Source organism: Astatotilapia calliptera, chromosome 3 (genome assembly GCF_964374335.1).
Source record: "Astatotilapia calliptera chromosome 3, fAstCal68.1, whole genome shotgun sequence".
Classification (NCBI taxonomy): domain Eukaryota; kingdom Metazoa; phylum Chordata; class Actinopteri; order Cichliformes; family Cichlidae; genus Astatotilapia; species Astatotilapia calliptera.
Window position 1 is genome coordinate 68,712,591 of NC_137424.1, and position 19,047 is coordinate 68,731,637.

Sequence of the window (19,047 nt, forward strand, 5' to 3'; positions counted from 1 at the left end):
TGTCTCTAGAAACAGGAAGTTCACCCTGTGACATTTAAACGAACTTAGACACACACACACACACACACACACACATATGCAAAATTAGACGAAACTGCTGCTTGCTATAAATAATAAATGACTACTGCAGTTCGTGGTGATTGCGCTCTGAGCTCTCACCCGTGCAACACGTTTAAACAGTCTCCAAGTGTCTCAGTGTTTTTTATTCACCTGACTGTTTGTTAACTGTATATCTCTGACAAGGACCCGACGACCCTTGAGCTGATGCCATCTGGATCCGCTGCCTTCTTGGCTTTAATCCTCCTCAGTTCCCTCCTAACCTGAGTGGTTGAGAGAGTCAGGCTGGAGCCTTGTGTTGAGTGTGTATTGGATTCTGGTGTTAGGGGTGGGGAGGAGTGAGCAGGGTGATTAGAGGTGGTGTGAAGTGTCTGAGGTGGGGCAGCAGTGGGTGTGGGTGAGTCTGCAGCTGATGTTGAAGACTGCCTCCTGGAAGAATCAAACCTGTTAAAGAAATGATTGAGTTCATTTACCCCCTCACATCTCCCATGAGCAGTGCGTTCTGATCTTTGTGGCCTGAGATGGTTCTGAGGCCTCTCCAGACTTTGCTAACCTTCTTTTGTTGAAGCCGTTTCTCCGTCTTCTGCCTGTAGCTGCCCTGATCAGACCTCTCTGCTCTCTCTGCACTCTTTTCAGCTCCTCCTTGTCTCTGGATTTGAAGGCTCTCCTCTTTTGTTTGAGGACGGCTTTAATTTCTGGGGTAATCCAGGGTTTGGAGAAACAGCGCACAGTCCTGGTGGGTGTAGTGTTATCCACACAGATGTTATCCAGTTATGACAGTTATGATGGAAAGGTCCAAAATTCTAATATGAAAATTCTGAAGGAAGTACAGGTTCCAATAATGGCACTTTGACACAGTTCAGTGACGTGTGTAGAAATAAAAGCTGCATATAAATAACACAGAGCTGCTTATTTTCCTCCAGTTGTTTGAACTATTTGTAGAGACAGAGAGCATCAGTCTGATCACTGGAATCTGCTCTTTGTCCCTGGATTTGGACCAAGCAGACCCCGATGGACTCAAAAACACAGAAACTACAACATCCAAGAAGTTTTTATCATGTCTTCTTATGTTTCTATTTCTTTTGATTATCTTAATTGTACAGCACCTTGGTCAAAACACCTTGTTTTAAATGTGCCATTTAAACAAATTTGACTTTGACTTTTTGCTGCACTGAGATTAGAATCAAATCACTTAATCAGACAGTTCATGAATAGAAACAACAGATAAGACAAGAAACAAAACTGTACTGAGCAACATGTGCTGACACTCACTGCTGAGCCAGTTTGTCCAGAATACTGACAGAGACACAAACAGGCATCTTTGCCACCCACACTCTTCTGCTGAACACACAGCTTTGACTTTTGAAAGCCATATCAACTAAAACCTTCACTGCTGAGCGTCTGTGAGCCCTGACAGTAAAATTCATCATCATCATTAATATGTGCTGACAGCAGCTGCTGGACTGTGTATGGCTGTCGTTTCCAGTTCTTTTGTTTGGATCAAACTAAGATCACTGAAAGAGCTTTCACTGTGATTCGTCAAACACATGAGCTAACAGCCAATAAGAAGAAGGAGAAGTTGGATGTTATGGTGATGCTGCTGACACAGATTTGTCTTGTAAAACAGGTTAACAAGGAAATACAGGTGCATTTCCTCGTTGGTGTCTGTTCAATACAGAGGTCTCTTTACTTTCAGATTTTTAATTTTTTAAACTTTTTGGATTGTGAGGATAAAATTTTAAAGAAGTTCCTCTTGACCTCACAAATAACAACAACAGGACACATGGACGTAACACAGTTTAAAAAATATCTTTCACTGGATAATTTTAATTTTTCCATCCTGACGATCAGAAGAGTTTTTGAGGGTTTCAGAGATCCTTCAGAACAACAGTAAGTGTTCATGAGCTTGTAATAATTTTACCAAGTTTCTGTAATTTCACAGACAGTGTGGAGTGGGAATTTCTCTTTATATCTACCAGTGTTAGTGGAAAAAGGTTCTCATTCTTATACTTCTTTCTTTTCCTTTTTTATTTGAGGTATTTGTTTGTCACATGACTGGACTTGCAGCTGCTCAAACAGGACAAACAAAGGTGGGCATGAAAGTGTTGATGCAGGTCACAGATGTCTGATATAAAACAGCTGACAGGGAAACAGGTTAGTTTAGTCTGCAGCTGTTTGATACAGACACACCTTTACTTTGGGATTTTAAACTTTTACATTTTTTTTGATTTGATTTTTTTTATTTGTCAAATATTTACATCTGAGTAACTTTTCACTTGTTTGTAACAAAACTTCAGTAGCTTCCTTTTCACCTACTGAAAAACCGATGGGACACACTGACCTCACAGTTCTTTTATCTGTCAGGAGATCATTTTATTTTTTCCACTCTGGTGATCAGAAGAGTGTTTCAGTGTTTCAGAAAAACAGTAAGTGTTTAAAATGACGTCTTTCAGTTTTTTAAGTAATTTGACAGGCTGACTGAAGCTGTGAGCGTTAGTGGATTAACCCGTTACTGTAACCACTCACTGGTTCTGCTGGTTAGATGAACATCATGTCACGTTAGTGTAAAACATTTGATTCACTGTTGGCTGGTTTCGTCTGTGAAAACACATCGAATTAAAGGAATTCAATGTGTTTCATCATCTGAAGAACCAAAAGCTGTCAGACTTTATCTGACACAATATAAAGAAGAAAATCACCTCAATCACAAACAGGAAGTGTACTCAGTTACTCTCCTGTACTCTGATTACAGTGATGTATGTTTTCTCTGTGCCTGCTTCTTCGTCCTCACTGTAAACAGATGTACTGAGAGACTCCTGCACTGATGTTTCATAGGAAAGTCCAAACAGTCTCACTGGTTCTCCATGAAGAACAAAGATTTGCTCTCTGTGGCTCCAACACAACTTAAAGACAATCAAAGGTGGACAAAGTTCTCTGTGGTTTGATGGAGGCTCCAGCTAAATGCTGCCTCCTCCATAATACTATATACATGTTTATACAGTGACGTCATTTTGAAGTCCTTTGGCTGATGATGGTCTTTAGTATGTAGCTGATGGTTGATGATGAGATGTTTGTGTTGTTCTGTGGAGATCATTCAAGAACTGAACCTGTTAAACACTCAGACCTGCTTCAGATTTCACCGCTTTAGTTATGACGCACTTATTTATGGTCGTCCTACAGCAGCGTAAACACACGTGACTCTGACGTGACTTCCTTCAGAGACGACGACTTGGACGTATTGAGTTTGAACGAGTGTCTAAAAAGTCTGATCTGTTCTCAGTCAGAGACTTTCAGGATCATTTAAACCTTAAATTTAATCTCATGTAGTCAGGATTTAAACTCAGGTTCAGTTATTTCAATAAAACCATCCTGAGACGTTTAGAACAATCGAAGCGTCGGAGTTGAAGAACACGGAAATGTCTGCTGAGACTGCGTCGCTCTGCTCGACTTTGCTGTTTGTCGGCCTCTTCGTGTTTGTCTCTGCAGGTGAGATTCACTCTGTGGGACAGAGAGGAAAAGCATCAGTCTGTTTACATGTTAACAACATTTCCTGAAGATTTATTTTCATATTGATTCAGTTTTTCCGTGTTTGTGAAGGAGACACGAGGCTGGGTGGGGTCTGTGTGGACCTAACATGTCGGTGTGATCAGATCTCACAGAGACAAAGAAGTGTAATGTGTGTGTCAGTGTGATGTGTTGTAGTTTCAGGAGTCAGTACACCGTCACGAGCAGATCTACAGACGTGGCATGTGTCACCCTGATATAATCTTTTGCCACACCGAGTGCCACCATAGTTTTGTAAATGACAATGTTTATTAAGGGTGGCACATGCCACTCCATGCCACCTCTGTAGATCTGCTCCTGAATTTTAAAAGGTTGTACAAAAAAGTCACAATCATTGGTTACATTTTAAGGCATATTACACTATGTAAAAGCTGCATATGTGTAAAGAAACGACTTTGATTTTGCCCATTTGATTTCAATGCTACTCTAACAACATTTCATTACATCCAGCCCTGTGACAGAGACAAAGAAGTGTAATGTGTGTGTCATTGTGATGTGTTGTAGTTTCAGGAGTCAGTATACAGCTACAAAGCTTTTAGTTCAGTGTATACAAACAGCTGTAGCTACAGAAAGGCAGCATGCAGAGACTCACAGTGTTATATAATGAGAGGCTGCTCGTCCACCTGGCCCTTCCTCGCAGTTTCTGTCTGATTTCTCAGACTTTTATCTGATTTAGTGCTCAGCTCAGATAAAACGATAATTGTGGCTGATTTTAACATCCATGTAGATACTAAAAATGTTGTTATTATTATTAACATTATTTCCTGAAAACCGTCTCTTGTCTGATAATATCCAAATAACATTTAAATTTAAAATAATACCTATACAACAGTGAGGAATAGATATAATGACAGTATTTTCTTATCTAGTGTCTTTCTTAAAGTGCTGTAACTAAATTTAAGGATGTAATTATTCCACTGTGATCCTCTTCATGTGCCAACATGGTATCTTGTTACCAGTGTTACATCCTCACTGCAAATGACTCTGGATGCTGTGGATTCTTTAAATTATGCAGATAAATTGAAACTTTGCAGAGATGCAAAGTGGATGGATGAGAGAAAGAACACTTTGAAAGTTCCACATCAACTATCAAGGATGAATTTTAATGACTTTTTGAATATGATGTGATCATATTGCATTGACTGTAATGAATTTGAGCATAATTGTCCTTTATGTTGTATGCTGCTTTAGAAGTGAACAGTTGCAGTTTGATCCCTTTAACCTCCCTGATTTGTGTTGTTTCTTCTTTCAGACAAGAAAAACATCACAGCTGAGTCTGGACAAAATGTCACTCTGACGTGTTGAGCTCCAAACACCAACACCAGGGCTGTAGAGTGGAGCAGAGCTGACCTGGAGCCAGAAAACGTCCTTTTGTATCGGGATGGCCGATATGAACCAGCAAATCAGCATCCATCTTTTAGGTACCGGGTGGATCTGCAGCTCAGACTGAACACCTTACAATCTGATGTCCAGGTTGACTGTATTGGTGATGGAGACGCCTCTCTGATTCTGAAGAATGTGACAAATAATGACATTGGAACATATGAGAGTCGGTCCGATTGGATGAAGCAATCATGCAAGCTCATCAGCATCATCTACCTAACTGTTGATCCTCCAGGTGAGTGAGTAGAGTGTGTGTGTGTGATCAGAGGTGAAGCTGCTTCCTGGTTGTTGATGTTTGTTTCTAAAGATGTTGATGAGAATTTGTCACGTGTGTTTGGTAAATTGTGTTTTTTTAGCGCTAATATTTTATAGGAAAGTCCAAACAGCCTCACTGGTTCTCCATAAAGAACAAAGATTTGCTCTCTGTGGCTCCAACACAACTTAAAGACAATCAAAGGTGGACAAAGTTCTCCAGATCAGCTGTGGTTTGATGGAGGCTACAGCTAAATGCTGCCTCCTCCATAGTACAATATACATGTTTATACAGTGACGTCATTTTGAAGTCCTTTGGCTGATGATGGTCTTTAGTATGTAGCTGATGGTTGATGATGAGATGTTTGTGTTGTTCTGTGGAGATCATTCAAGAACTGAACCTGTTAAACACTCAGACCTGCTTCAGATTTCACCGCTTTAGTTATGACGCACTTATTTATGGTCACCCTACAGCAGCGTAAACACACGTGACTCTGACGTGACTTCCTTCAGAGACGACGACTTGGACGTATTGAGTTTGAACGAGTGTCTAAAAAGTCTGATCTGTTCTCAGTCAGAGACTTTCAGGATCATTTAAACCTTAAATTTAATCTCATGTAGTCAGGATTTAAACTCAGGTTCAGTTATTTCAATAAAACCATCCTGAGACGTTTAGAACAATCGAAGCGTCGGAGTTGAAGAACACGGAAATGTCTGCTGTGACTGCGTCGCTCTGCTCGACTTTGCTGTTTGTCGGCCTCTTCGTGTTTGTCTCTGCAGGTGAGATTCACTCTGTGGGACAGAGAGGAAAAGCATCAGTCTGTTTACATGTTAACAACATTTCCTGAAGAGTTATTTTCATATTGATTCAGTTTTTCCGTGTTTGTGAAGGAGACACGAGGCTGGGTGGAGTCTGTGTGGACCTAACATGTCGGTGTGATCAGATCTCACAGAGACAAAGAAGTGTAATGTGTGTGTCAGTGTGATGTGTTGTAGTGTTAGGAGTCTTCCAAGGAAAAACAAGAATCAAAAACCTGCCATTATTATAAGATTTGTTAATAGGAAGCAGAAGAAAGAGCTTCTGAAGAAAGTTGAAAGGAACGAATGTGTATGTTAATGAACACCTAATCAAGAAAAACGCAGATATTGCAAGACAAGCAAGATTATTAACAAAACAGAAGAAAATACAGTCAACCTGGACATCAGATTGTAAGGTGTTCATTAAGTTTAATGGAACACCGGAGCAGGCAAAGGTCTTAGTCATTAAAGAGCTGACAGAATTAGAAAAATACGGCTGATAAAATGTAAGGCAAAGCATTGGGATGGTCGATGGTACTTTCAATGAATTGTCAAATTGGTTGGTACTTGGCTTAGACAAAGCATTGTTAAAGGTGATGGTGTGTGGATAAGATATATAATAAAGTCAGATGTCTGACAGATTTCAAGTAACAAATCAAATGGATGTTGAAACTGGGACACTGGGGTATGATAGCAATATAGATCCTGACTGTAATTTTTTTTTACCAAAATGTTAAAGGACTGTAATTATTATACAATGGAACAATTTAATAGGAACCTAGAGCCGGGTAAGAATATAACCATGGTTCATTTCAATAGTAGAAGTCAGTAGAAGTCTATATGCAAACTTTCAATTTATTAAAGAATATATAGCACAGTTTAATCAACCATTTGGTGTGATAGCAATATCAGAGACTTGGATAAACACTGGAAAAGAAGAGGATTTTGAGATAGAGGGATATGAATTCCTCCACTTAGATAGGACTAATAAAAAAGGAGGTGGGGTGGCACTCTATGTTGATAAAAATTTAAGGTTTGAAAAAATGAGAAGAATGACGAGGGTGGTAGATGGAGTGATGGAATGTATAACAGTGGAAATAAATATGAAAAAACAGAAATATATGATTGTCAGTTGCATATATAGAACACCAGGGTCAAAGATTGAGACTTTTAAGGACATTATGGAGGACTTGTATACAAATCTGAATCAGAAAAGAATGTTTATCTGTGGAGACTTTAATATTGATTTATTGAACCCAAATCATAATAAGAGTATTGAAGAATTTATTGATTCAATGTATTGTATGGGATTATTTCCCCTGATAACAAGACCGACGAGAATAACCACTCATGGCGTAACTCTATTAGATAATATTTTTACAAATGTAATGGAAGAAAATATAAAAGGGGGGATATTGATAAATGATATAAGTGACCACTTACCAGTTTTTGTAGCTTATGACTGTTGCTATGAAGTTCATAGAAATGAATGTAAGGCAATATATAAAACAATTAGAACAGAAAAGACAATGCAGTGTCTCAAAAAACGAGTTAATAAAACAAGATTGGACTATTGTATATAAACACAAGGATGTCAATAAAGCCTATGAGGCTTTTTTAAGCATATTCATGGCCTTATTAGAGGAAAACAGCCTACTTATTGAAGTCAACAGGAAAGATAAGTATGCAGGAAGACCATGGATGACCAAGGGACTGCAAAATGCCTGTTATATTAATTAAAAAATAAAAAAAAGAACACCTTATATTAAGGCTGGGCGATATGACCCAAAATTCATATCTCGATATTTTTTACCTAGATGGCGATATAAGATATATATCTCGATTTTTTTTTTTTAAAGCCATAAAGTAAGAACAAAAAGAGAGTTCTTAGTCAAAGCTGTGTCCCAGATGTCACACAGGCACTTTTATTAACATACAGCACAGATGTACATAAAATCTACTCAAAAATAAATTATGAGCATTTATTAAATAATAATGCTCCATAAATAAAAGAAAACAATGTTGTTTTTGTGCATAACAAAAAGCTCACAAATGTGCAGTCAAAATGTAAACTAAAAGACGCTGAGCACAATAACAAAGACAGATTTCACAGCTGCTCTGTTCCCAACTTCTACTCTGTGACTGACAGCATTGAGTTTGAAATCCTCTTCGTAACCACGTCTCTTAACAGGTGCCATTTATGGTCCTTATACACAGTAGGGTAATATTACGTTGAAGCACAGTACGTATCACTCCGCGAGGCTCCTCGGTAGCCGTAATGCTCTGACAATCCATCAAGCGGTGCAGCTCCGTAGCTTACCAAAGTCGTACTAAAACATTTTTTGACAGATTGCTGAGCGCCGTGTTCCACATAAAATCGGTTCGCAGCCATCAAGCACAACCAGAATTCATACATAAGGCGCGCTGTCAACTTTTGAGAAAATGAAAGGATTTTAGGCTGTGCAGCGCCTCTGGGCTGCATGGCGTTAGCGTGGTTAGCTCGTTAGTGTGGTTAGCTAGCTAACACGTTGACGGCGTCCAGCCCCATGCACGGGTCGATGCGCAGTAACTCATTAACGGAGATTTGCCGTGTCCGTCTTGTCGCTTCCTGCAGGTGAAGCGATGGGGGAGGAGGGGGAGTTGTGTTCAGTGAAGGAGGGGCGAGGCCGAGTAACGTTGCGTAAAGACAAAAGTGGACGAAAGAGAGGCAAACTTGCGGCTCCACAAGTATAGCTTTAACGTAACATAGACTATATCGATATAAAAGATATTGTCACATCTTATATCTCGTATAAAAATATATCGATATTTTTTTAAAACTCGATATATCGCCCAGCTCTACCTTATATAGAGAATTCATTAAAAAGACAACTACAGAATCTGAAAAGAAATATAAAAAGTATAAAAATAAATTAACTAACATAATGAGAACTTGTAAAAAAAAGAATACTTCATCAAAAAGTTAGAAGATAATAAAGATAGCATGAAAGGGATATGGAAGGTATTAAATAGTATAATAAAAAATGGACCAAGGACTAATGACTACCCTGGGTATTTTATGGAAGGGACAAATACTATTAGTAAATTGAACGAAGTAGTAAATGGATTCAATGAATTTTTCGTAAATATAGGGCCAAAACTGGCTGCGGAAATAAAGGTTGATATGATAGAAAGGGAGCCTGGCGGAAACATTGAAAGGAATGCAAGTTCAATGTTTTTAAGAGCAGTGGAAGAGAAGGAGATATATGATATTGTCAGTGGACTTAAGAACAAAACGAGTACTGACTGTCATGATATTGATATGGTAACGGTAAAGAGAGTAATTGATGGTATTGTAAAACCACTACAATATATTTTTAATTTGTCTTTCCAGGAAGGGGTTTTTCCACAAAAAATGAAAGTTGCAAAAATTATTCCCATTTATAAATCAGTTGAAAAGCATTGTTTTACAAATTATAGACCAGTGTCGGTACTCTCCCAGTTTTCTAAGATACTGGAAAAACTATTTCTAAAAAGATTTGATAGCTTTGTGGATAAACATGATTTGTTGGCAAATTGCCAGTATGGGTTTAGAAATAATAGATCAACAGTTTTGGCATTGATGGATTTAATGGAAGAAATAACAGAATGTATGGATAACAAGAAGTATGCACTAGGAGTCTTTCTAGATCTAAAAAAAAGCATTTGATACTGTTGACCACGAAATTCTAAAAATCAAACTGGAAAAATATGGGTTCAGGGGTGTGGTACTGGATTGGATAAACAGCTATGTGATGAATCGACAGCAATATGTACAAATAAATGAGTTTAAATCTAAATTGATGGATATTGAATGTGGAGTACCTCAAGGATCAGTATTAGGTCCGAAAATGTTTATTATGTATATAAATGATATTTGTAAAGTATCGAAGATACTAAAGTTTGTAATTTTTGCAGATGATACCAATATACTTTGTTCAGGTGCGGAATTTCAACAGGTTTTGGAGGTGATCACACAGGAGTAAAAGATATTAAAGAAGTGGTTTGATAGAAACAAATTGTCCTTAAATTTAAATAAAACAAAATTTATGTTATTCGGAAACTATAAGAAAAACATTAACATTGAAATTTGTGTCGATAATATATATCTAGAAAGGGTTAATGCCATAAAATTTCTTGGTGTGATCATTGATCAAAAGGCCTGTTGGAAATCACACATCACTTATGTAAGATAAGATAAGATAAGATAAGATAAGATAAGATAAGATAAGACTTTATTGATCCCACAACGGGGAAATTTTTGCGTCACCTCAGCTCAGGTACAGATATATGAAGGAAATACAAAACTACAATTAAGTACAATCAATGAAAAAAAGTAAGATAATACACTATATACAATGGTAGCATACACAGTATGTGATTATGGATATGGTTGGAAATATGGAAGACATAAACTATATAGCTTGGAAGGTCATGGAAGGTCCATTATGCATGAAGTGGTGACCGTGGATGTTCACAGTGTCCAGTGACTTATGACATCGTGATTGAGGAGTTATAGAGTCTAACTGCTGTTGGGATGAATGATCTGCGAAAGCGCTCCTTCCTGCAGTGAGGGTGTTTCAGTCTCTGACTAAAGGAGCTGCTCAGCCCACTCACATACTCATGCAGTGGGTGATGTGGGTTGTTCATGATGGATGTCAGCTTTACTAACATCCTCCCCTCACCAACCACCTCCACAGACTCCAGGGGACATCCCAGCACGGAGCTAGACCTCCGCACCAGTTTGTCAATCCTGCTCCTGTCCCTGTCCGTGCATCCACTCCCCCAGCAGGCCACTGCATAGAAAAGGGCAGATGCTACCACAGTGTCATAGAATGTCCTTAACAGAGTCCTGCAGACTCCGAAGGACCTCAGTCTCCTCAGCAGGTGGAGTCGACTCTGGCCCTTCTTATACAGGACGTCTGTATTTGTTGTCCAGTCCAGTTTATTGTTGAGGTGAACACCCAGGTACTTATAAGAGTCCACTATCTCAATGTCTTTCCCTTGGATGTTCACCGGTGTTGTAGGGGGTGACTTCCTCCTGAAGTCTATGATCATCTCCTTTGTCTTGCCGGTGTTGATTTGGAGTATGTTGGTCTCACACCAACCAACAAAGTCACTGATGACCCCCCTGTATTCCTGATCATTCCCGTCTGATACACATCCAATGATGGCTGTATCATCTGAGAACTTCTGTAGATGGCAATCGTCCGAATTATAACAGAAGTCTGAAGTGTAAAGGCTGAACAGGAAAGGTGAGAGAACCGTGCCCTGTGGTGGCCCTGTGCTGCAGATTACCACCTCAGACACACAGTCATGGAGCCTCACATACTGTGGTCTGTTGGTAAGGTAGTCGATGGTCCATGCAGTCAGCTTTTTGCCTAGGGAGGGAAGCTGGAGCTCCCTCCAGCTTCCCTCTCAGTAGTGCGGGTTGGATGATGTTGAAAGCACTGGAGAAGACAAAAAACATGATCCTCACAGTGCTCCCCGCCTGCTCTAGGTGAGAGAGGGATCGGTGTACCAGGTAGATGACAGCGTCATACACCCCAGTTCCAGAACGGTAGGCAAACTGCAGGGGGTCCAACACTGAGCCCACCAGTAGCTGAAGGTGGTGCAGAATGAGCCTTTCCATGGTCTTCATCAGATGAGAAGTCAAGGCAACAGGCCTGAAGTGGTTGGGCTCCCTGGGGTGTGCGATTTTTGGCACCGGAACCACACAGGAAGTCTTCCACAGTTCAGGAACCCTCTCCAAGCTCAGGCTCAGGTTGAAGATGTACAGGGCCACCTGACAGAGCTGGTCTGCACAGTCCCTGAGCAGTCTGGAGCAGATTCCATCCGGACCTGCTGCCTTCCTTGCCTTCGTCCTCTTGAGCTGATTTCTCACCTGATCAGCTGTGAAGTAGATGTGAGGCTGGGCTGGAGTGGGGGGTGGGGCTCGCTTTGTTGTGGATAGATGTGTGGATAGGGGTGAAGCAGAGTTGTGGTGAGAGGAGAGCTCAGGTGACAATGGCATTGCACCCGGAGGGGGGGGGGGGCGGCGGCAAATGAAGGGGGGTTAATGGAACCTGGGGGGTGGGAGAGGTGATAAGTGGGCCATTGTCAAATCTGTTAAAAAACAGATTCAAGTCATTAGCCCACCCCCGGCCAGCAGACACTGTGGCTCCTCCATTGTCCTGGAAATGTCCAGAGATTTGTTTCATGTTCCTCCAGACTTCTCTGACGTTTTTCTTTTGGAGTTGGTTTTCCATCTTCCTCCTGAAGCACTCCTTGCCTTCTCGGATGTTGTATTTAAGATCCTTTTGGACTTTCTTAAGTTCCTCCTTGTCTCCCGACCAGAAAGCACTCTTCTTCTTGTTCAGCAGGGCCTTCAGTTCTGGGGTGACCCACGGTTTATTGTTTGAGAAACACTGTATCTTCTTGGTAGGCACAGTGTTCTCAACACAGAAATTAATGTAGTCCGTGATGCAGTGAGTGAGGGCGCCGATGTCCTCACCGTGAGGCTTGCAGAGTTCCTGCCAGTCTGTGCATTCAAAACAGTGTCTTAAGGCCTCAGTGCATTCCTCAGACCACACCCTTATCACCTTCTTCGTGGGGGGGGGGTTCCTCTTCACCATAGGAGTGTAGGTGGGGTGGAGAAGAACCAGGTTGTGGTCTGAGTGGCCAAGCGGGGGGAGGGGTGATGCACTGTAAGCCTGCTTTGTGTTGGCAAACAATAGATCCATCGAGATATGAATTTTGGGTCATATCGCCCAGCCCTACTTCTGCCTACTCCCTTTCAAACAACTGTATGGAATGATTTTATGAAACGTTGGTGAACGTATATGTTTGAAATAAAAAAGAACTGAACTGAACTGAATTATACAGATACAAAGCTTTGTGTTCAGTGTATACAAACAGCTGTAGCTACATAAAGGCAGCATGCAGAGACTCACAGTGTCTTATAATGAGAGGCTGCTTTCTCTCACACATTATATTCACTTATTATCAGGACGTGTTTTTCTTGGTGTAAGAGTCATTTTTGGGTTAGTATCTTATGCTGCCAGAGGTCACCTTTTGAGTTTTTTTTTTTTTTTTTTTGGGTATGGTGTGTTTATATTAGAGATGGCACGATACCACTTTTTTATGTCTGATACCGATACCGATATCATAAATTTGGATATCTGCCGATACCGATATGAATCCGATATAGTGTTTTTTAATCAACAAAACTGTTTTTTTTAATATCTTGCTGCATTTTGTATAAGTTCATACTCAAGTTTAAAACAACAACTACACTAAAGCTATTCTGTTATACCTGTATACAAAAAAAATATTTCATAGTTCAGCAATACTGATCAATCTAATAAACTTAGACCTACACCATCCTCCCTATTCTGGTATTTTAAAGAGTACTTAGCGTAAATATTAAGCAACCTAACTAATAGGGTTCCAACTCCCAGCAACAACAAAAATAAATAAATAAAAAATAGGGAACCACCCCTCACGCTCCACCTCATGATGCTTAATCGACGTAATCAACCTTAATTTGATGCAGTGTGAAAAAAAATGCACAGAAATCAATTATTTTTCAAGAAATATTAAATAGATTCAACATCTTTCTTCAACAAAATTGCAGACAGCACAGATGGTACCATCCCAAAGTAAAAAGTACTATAGCTTACTAGGGTATATATATTAGACTTAACTCATTGTGGGGAGTTACCTGATTTGAAAATGGCTGGCAGTGAATGAGTTAATAGTTACTATATACAGTAATTGACTTCTATTCATTTTACATCAAATTAAAACTTTGGGTGTCAGATTATTATTTATTAAAAGCTAGACATTTTAAATGAGAATAAGAAAGAAAAGTATGTCTTTGTGCCCCCTTTTCCCTGTTCATGCCCTATCGGCCCCCCTGGTTAAACTTTGCTAGATCCGCCCCTGCACAGTTACCAGCCGTCAGCTACGTAGAAAAAGATCCTCGAGTAGAAAGTAATATTAAATAAATTCTAACAACAGCTTATCAAGCTTAAACGTGCTGCTGTTGTTCAGCCGCTGGTTTCCTCTTTCTGGTGCAAAGTAGAGATGGACCGATCCGATATTACGTATCGGTATCGGTCCGATACTGACCTAAATTACTGGATCGGATATCGGAGAAAAATAAAAAATGTAATCCGATCCATTAAATATCACGAAAGCACCTCACAAAACTTGCAACACGCCGTAACTCACCTCAGAACGTTAGCACGTCGGAGCAGTATGCATCACGTGATAGAGCGGCTGTGGCATGCAGGACCTGTCGGTGGTCTGGATAGCATTTGGAGCTTCGCTAGCAACCCGGCATTTCATCTCCGACAAAGTTATCCCGAGAGAAGTAAAGCAAGTGTGTAAGTCCATCTCTGAATGTTTGTAAAGCATTCCTGCGTTAAGCTTAACAAACGATATATGGAGCGACTGCCTCTTCTTGCTGCTACTTCAATCATGAAACTGCTTAACGATCAGCTGATCGGCTTTTCTGTCGCGAGTCCGTGTCTCTAGTTTGCTTTTGGCCCATTTTGCACCAGAAAGAGGAAACCAGCGGCTGAACAACAGCAGCACGTTTAAGCTTGATCAGCTGTTGTTAGAATTTATTTAATATTACTTTCTACTCGAGGATCTTTTCTACGTAGCTGACGGCTGGTAACTGTGCAGGGGCGGATCTAGCAAAGTTTAGCCAGGGGGGCTGATAGGGCATTAACAGGGAAAAGGGGGCACAAAGACATACTTTTCTTTCTTATTCTCATTTAAAATGTCTAGCTTTTAATAAATAATTATCTGACACCCAAAGTTTTAATTTGATGTAAAATGAATAGAAATCAATTACTGTATATAGTAACTATTAAGTCTAATATATATACCCTAGTAAGCTATAGTACTTTTTCCTTTGGGAAGGTACCATCTGTGCAGTCTGCAATTTTGTTGAAGAAAGATGTTGAATCTATTTAATATTTCTTGAAAAATAATTGATTTCTGTGCATGTTTTTTTTCACACTGCATCAAATTAAGGTTGATTACGTCGATTAAGCATCATGAGGTGGAGCGTGAGGGGTGGTTCCCTATTTTTTATTTATTTATTTTTGTTGTTGCTGGGAGTTGGAACCCTATTAGTTAGGTTGCTTAATATTTATGCTAAGTACTCTTTAAAATACCAGAATAGGGAGGATGGTGTAGGTTTAAGTTTATTAGATTGATCAGTATTGCTGAACTATGAAATTTTTTTTTTGCATACAGGTATAACAGAATAGCTTTAGTGTAGTTGTTGTTTTAAACTTGAGTATGAACTTATACAAAATGCAGCAAGATATTAAAAAAACAGTTTTGTTGATTAAAAAACACTATATCGGATTCATATCGGTATCGGCAGATATCCAAATTTATGATATCGGTATCGGTATCGGACATAAAAAAGTGGTATCGTGCCATCTCTAGTGCAAAGTGGGCCAAAAACAAACAAGAGAGACGGACTCACGACAGAAAAGCCGATCAGCTGATCATTAAGCAGTTTCACGATTGAAGTAGCAGCCGGAGAGCGAGAGGCAGTCGCTTATTAAGCTTAACGCAGGAATGCTTTACAAACATTCAGAGATGGACTTACACACTTGCTTTACTTCTCTCGGGGATAACTTTGTCGGAGATGAAATGCCGGGTTGCTAGCGAAGCTCCACATGCTATCCAGACCACCGACAGGTCCCGCATGCCACAACCGCTCTATCACGTGATGCATACTGCTCCGACGTGCTAACGTTCTGAGGTGAGTTACGGCGTGTTGCAAGTTTTGTGAGGTGCTTTCGTGATATTTAATGGATCGGATTACATTTTTTATTTTTCTCCGATATCCGATCCAGTAATTTAGGTCATTATCGGACCGATACCGATACGTAATATCGGATCGGTCCATCTCTAGTTTATATGAAGGTTTTTAAGGTAGACGCATGTAATTTGCCAGCACATCGCTGGCATGAGGCTTCCTGCCATTCAGGACATCCATCTTCAACGATGCCTCCGGAAAGCACATCTACCATCAAGCCATACGACACCTCAACCACAACACTTAAACACACACAACACAGGACGCACTCAGAAGCTGCAACTGCACAAGTACTCTGTACAATCTGCACTGGTCACTTCACTTTATCGGTATTAGGATTTTAAAAAAGTGCAATACTGCACTAACTGCCACTAAAAAATGTAGTCACATTCCTATTTAACATTTTCTTTATTTACTCACTAGTGTTTATATATACACACACACACCCACGTATACGTTTAGTCTGATAACTGTTAATCTTTTTTCTTTTACTATATTTTATTAATATTTTTCTCTTTACTTTTTTTTCCTGCTGAGTCTTCTGCTCAAATACATTACAAATACATGTACATACAATACATACAAATACAGGCTGGGTGGAGTCTTTGTGGACCTAACATGTCGGTGTGATCAGATCTCACAGAGACAAAGAAGTGTGATGTGTGTGTCAGTGTGATGTGTTGTAGTTTCAGGAGTCAGTATGCAGCTACAAAGCTTTTAGTTCAGTGTATACAAACAGCTGTAGCTACATAAAGGCAGCATGCAGAGACTCACAGTGTCTTATAATGAGAGGCTGCTTTCTCTCACACATTATGTTCACTTATTATCAGGATGTGTTTTTCTTGGTGTAGGAGCCATTTTTGGGTTAGTACCTTATGTCTGCTGCCAGAGGTCACCTTTTGAGTTTTTTTTGTTATGGTGTGTTTACATGAAGGTTTGTAAGGTAGACACACGTAATTTGCCAGCACATCACAGTAGTTTTTTTCTACTGCTGAGTGACTGTCTTCTGCTCAAATACATTTCATTGCAATGTTGACCTGTGCTAACTTGCATATGACAAATAAAACTGAAAACTAATTTGCCCCAGGTGTGTTGTTGATCAGGAGAAAGCAAACAGTTTGTGACTGCTGGGCTGTTATGGTAAGTATTGCTGGAGTTATTGGACAATATCAGATTTAATAAGTTTTAATTTATTAAGTTTATGCATATTAGTGACATCGTGTAACTCCCGCCAACCTCAATGGATTCAAGTGTCGGCTTAGTCTCTACACTTGGATCATTAATAGAGTTCTTCAATTAACCATCTAAGATTTAAAAAGTTGATTAAAAAAAAAAAACAACAACAAAAAAACAAACAAACCCCTTTAACCTCTCTGCTCTGTGTTGTTTCCTCTTTCAGCCCAGAAAAACATCACAGTTGAATATGGACAGAACGTCACTCTGACATGTCGAGCTCCAAACAACAACATCACAGCTGTAGCGTGGAGCAAAACTGACCTGGAGTCTGGACAAGTCCTTTTGTACCGGGACGGGCACTTTGATACCACCAACCAGCATCCATCTTTTAAGAACAGGGTGGATCTGCAGGACAGACAGATGAAGGATGGAGACATGTCTTTGATTCTGAAGAATGTGACGATTAATGACACTGGAACATATCAGTGTCGTGTCTTCACAAAAGGGACGAACAATAAATCCATCAGCATCATCTACCTGAGTGTTGTTCCTCCAGGTGAGTGAGTAGAGTTGAGTGTGTGTGTGATCAGAGGTGAAGCTGCTTCCTGCTTGTTGATGTTTGTTTCTAAAGATGTTGTTGATGAGACTTTGTAGAAAGCAGCTGGTCTGAGTGATGTGATCAGAGTGCAGTAGATAATGTCTGACAGCAGTTTGAAGAAGAAATGGATTCTGTTCTGTTCTTCACTCATCACCTACCTGACAGCTGACACCTCACACCTGTTTCTCACCTGCAGGTCAGACAGGAGGGTCTGTTGGACTCATCATCGGTCTTTCAGTTCCTGTTCTTCTGTTTGTTGCTGTTGCTTTTTTGATCTACCGAAAACAGAAGAAGGTTAAGAAGGTGAACTATGAATCTACTTGCTCATCACAGTCCTAAATTCTGTTTCACTGAAATCAAGAAGGATGATTTTAAGACAAAGAAACTAATAATGCTGAACCTCAATCAGAGGGACATCAAACGCGTCCATATTTATTTTTGATTTCACATTTCTCTGATTTTCATCAGACTTGTTTAGACTGTTACATGAAATTTCACATGATGAACCTACAGCATTGAAATCTGTGACTTATTTTATCAGGTTAGCTGCTCATCCCAGTGTAAGTTTCAAGTCTTAAAGTTGTTTTCATTTCTGCCTCACTTCATATATGGAGAACACAGGAGGTCACATTATCAAACAAATACACATCAAACAAGATCAACGTTTTTCAAAATAAAATATTCAGCTTCTGAGTGAACTCATTTTAAACAAATCTGTGATTGTCAGCAGACTTTGTTCATCATTGGTTTGCCCTCCTTATTTGTCACTTCAGCTCCTTTATGTTACAATAACAGAGTCACTGAGTGTGTTTCATCTTCAGGTTCAGCTGTTTGTGACATCAAACTGGTTCTGTGAGGTTTGAACAACACAAATTAATCCCCATGCAGAGATCAGCTGTTACAGTATAATTATTGATACTGACTGAACCAACCTGCACCATAAACACTGCATGTGGTGAAGAAACGATGGATTACTGTGGATTATAAACAATCAGTGATCTGCCTGATAGTGTTTAGGATTTATTGATCATCTTCAACTGAATGAATGTTATATTGTACAGTGTTATAATGTACAGTGTTATGTGTTTCGTCAGTGCAACTGCAGATTTAGATGTTTTCTCTGATCTTTTCTCTCCATGAATGCATCTCTGTTACTGCAGTCTACATTTCAAAATCAGGTCAAATGTTATTAATTAATCAATTTATTTATTTTTTGTGACTGTTTATTGACAATAAAGTTTTGAAAACATTTTTATGGCATGTTGTCTTTTCATTCTTTTAACTTAGTTCAGCAGAGTTTGAACTCAAAACTCGGACTAACCAGTTATTCCAGTTTTTAAGATGATGTCATTGTTAAGTTTGTGGTGTTTAA

The 19,047-nt window shown here is 39.6% G+C and overlaps 2 protein-coding genes across 5 annotated transcripts in view; both read left to right on the plus strand.

The window, feature by feature from the left end:
- Positions 1–19,047, plus strand: part of LOC113018117 (low affinity immunoglobulin gamma Fc region receptor III-like) — a 41,356-nt gene that overhangs the window by 8,656 nt on the left and 13,653 nt on the right. The gene's annotated exons all lie outside the window — the stretch shown is intronic.
- On the plus strand, positions 1,422–18,924 carry LOC145425685 (programmed cell death 1 ligand 1-like). Of its 3 annotated transcripts, XM_080298978.1 has the most exons (5): positions 1,422–1,947; positions 2,094–2,483; positions 4,874–5,239; positions 17,301–17,633; positions 17,872–18,924. In XM_080298978.1, the coding sequence occupies exons 3-5, from the start codon at positions 5,185–5,187 to the stop codon at positions 18,012–18,014; spliced, it is 531 nt and encodes a 176-aa protein (XP_080155104.1). In that variant the 5' UTR covers positions 1,422–1,947; positions 2,094–2,483; positions 4,874–5,184; the 3' UTR covers positions 18,015–18,924. The 3 variants fall into 3 exon arrangements, with proteins under 3 accessions (XP_080155104.1, XP_080155103.1, XP_080155102.1); XM_080298977.1 differs by lacking the exon at positions 2,094–2,483; XM_080298976.1 differs by lacking the exons at positions 1,422–1,947; positions 2,094–2,483; positions 4,874–5,239 and adding an exon at positions 5,266–6,036.

Excerpts from the sequence above, each read along its gene's own strand:
- LOC145425685 (XM_080298976.1), top strand. The coding sequence starts at position 5,967 with ATGTCTGCTGTGACTGCGTCGCTCTGCTCGACTTTGCTGTTTGTCGGC. Across the intron at positions 6,037-17,300 it reads CTTCGTGTTTGTCTCTGCAG|CCCAGAAAAACATCACAGTT; the intron begins GTGAGATTCACT and ends TTCCTCTTTCAG. Across the intron at positions 17,634-17,871 it reads CCTGAGTGTTGTTCCTCCAG|GTCAGACAGGAGGGTCTGTT; the intron begins GTGAGTGAGTAG and ends TCTCACCTGCAG.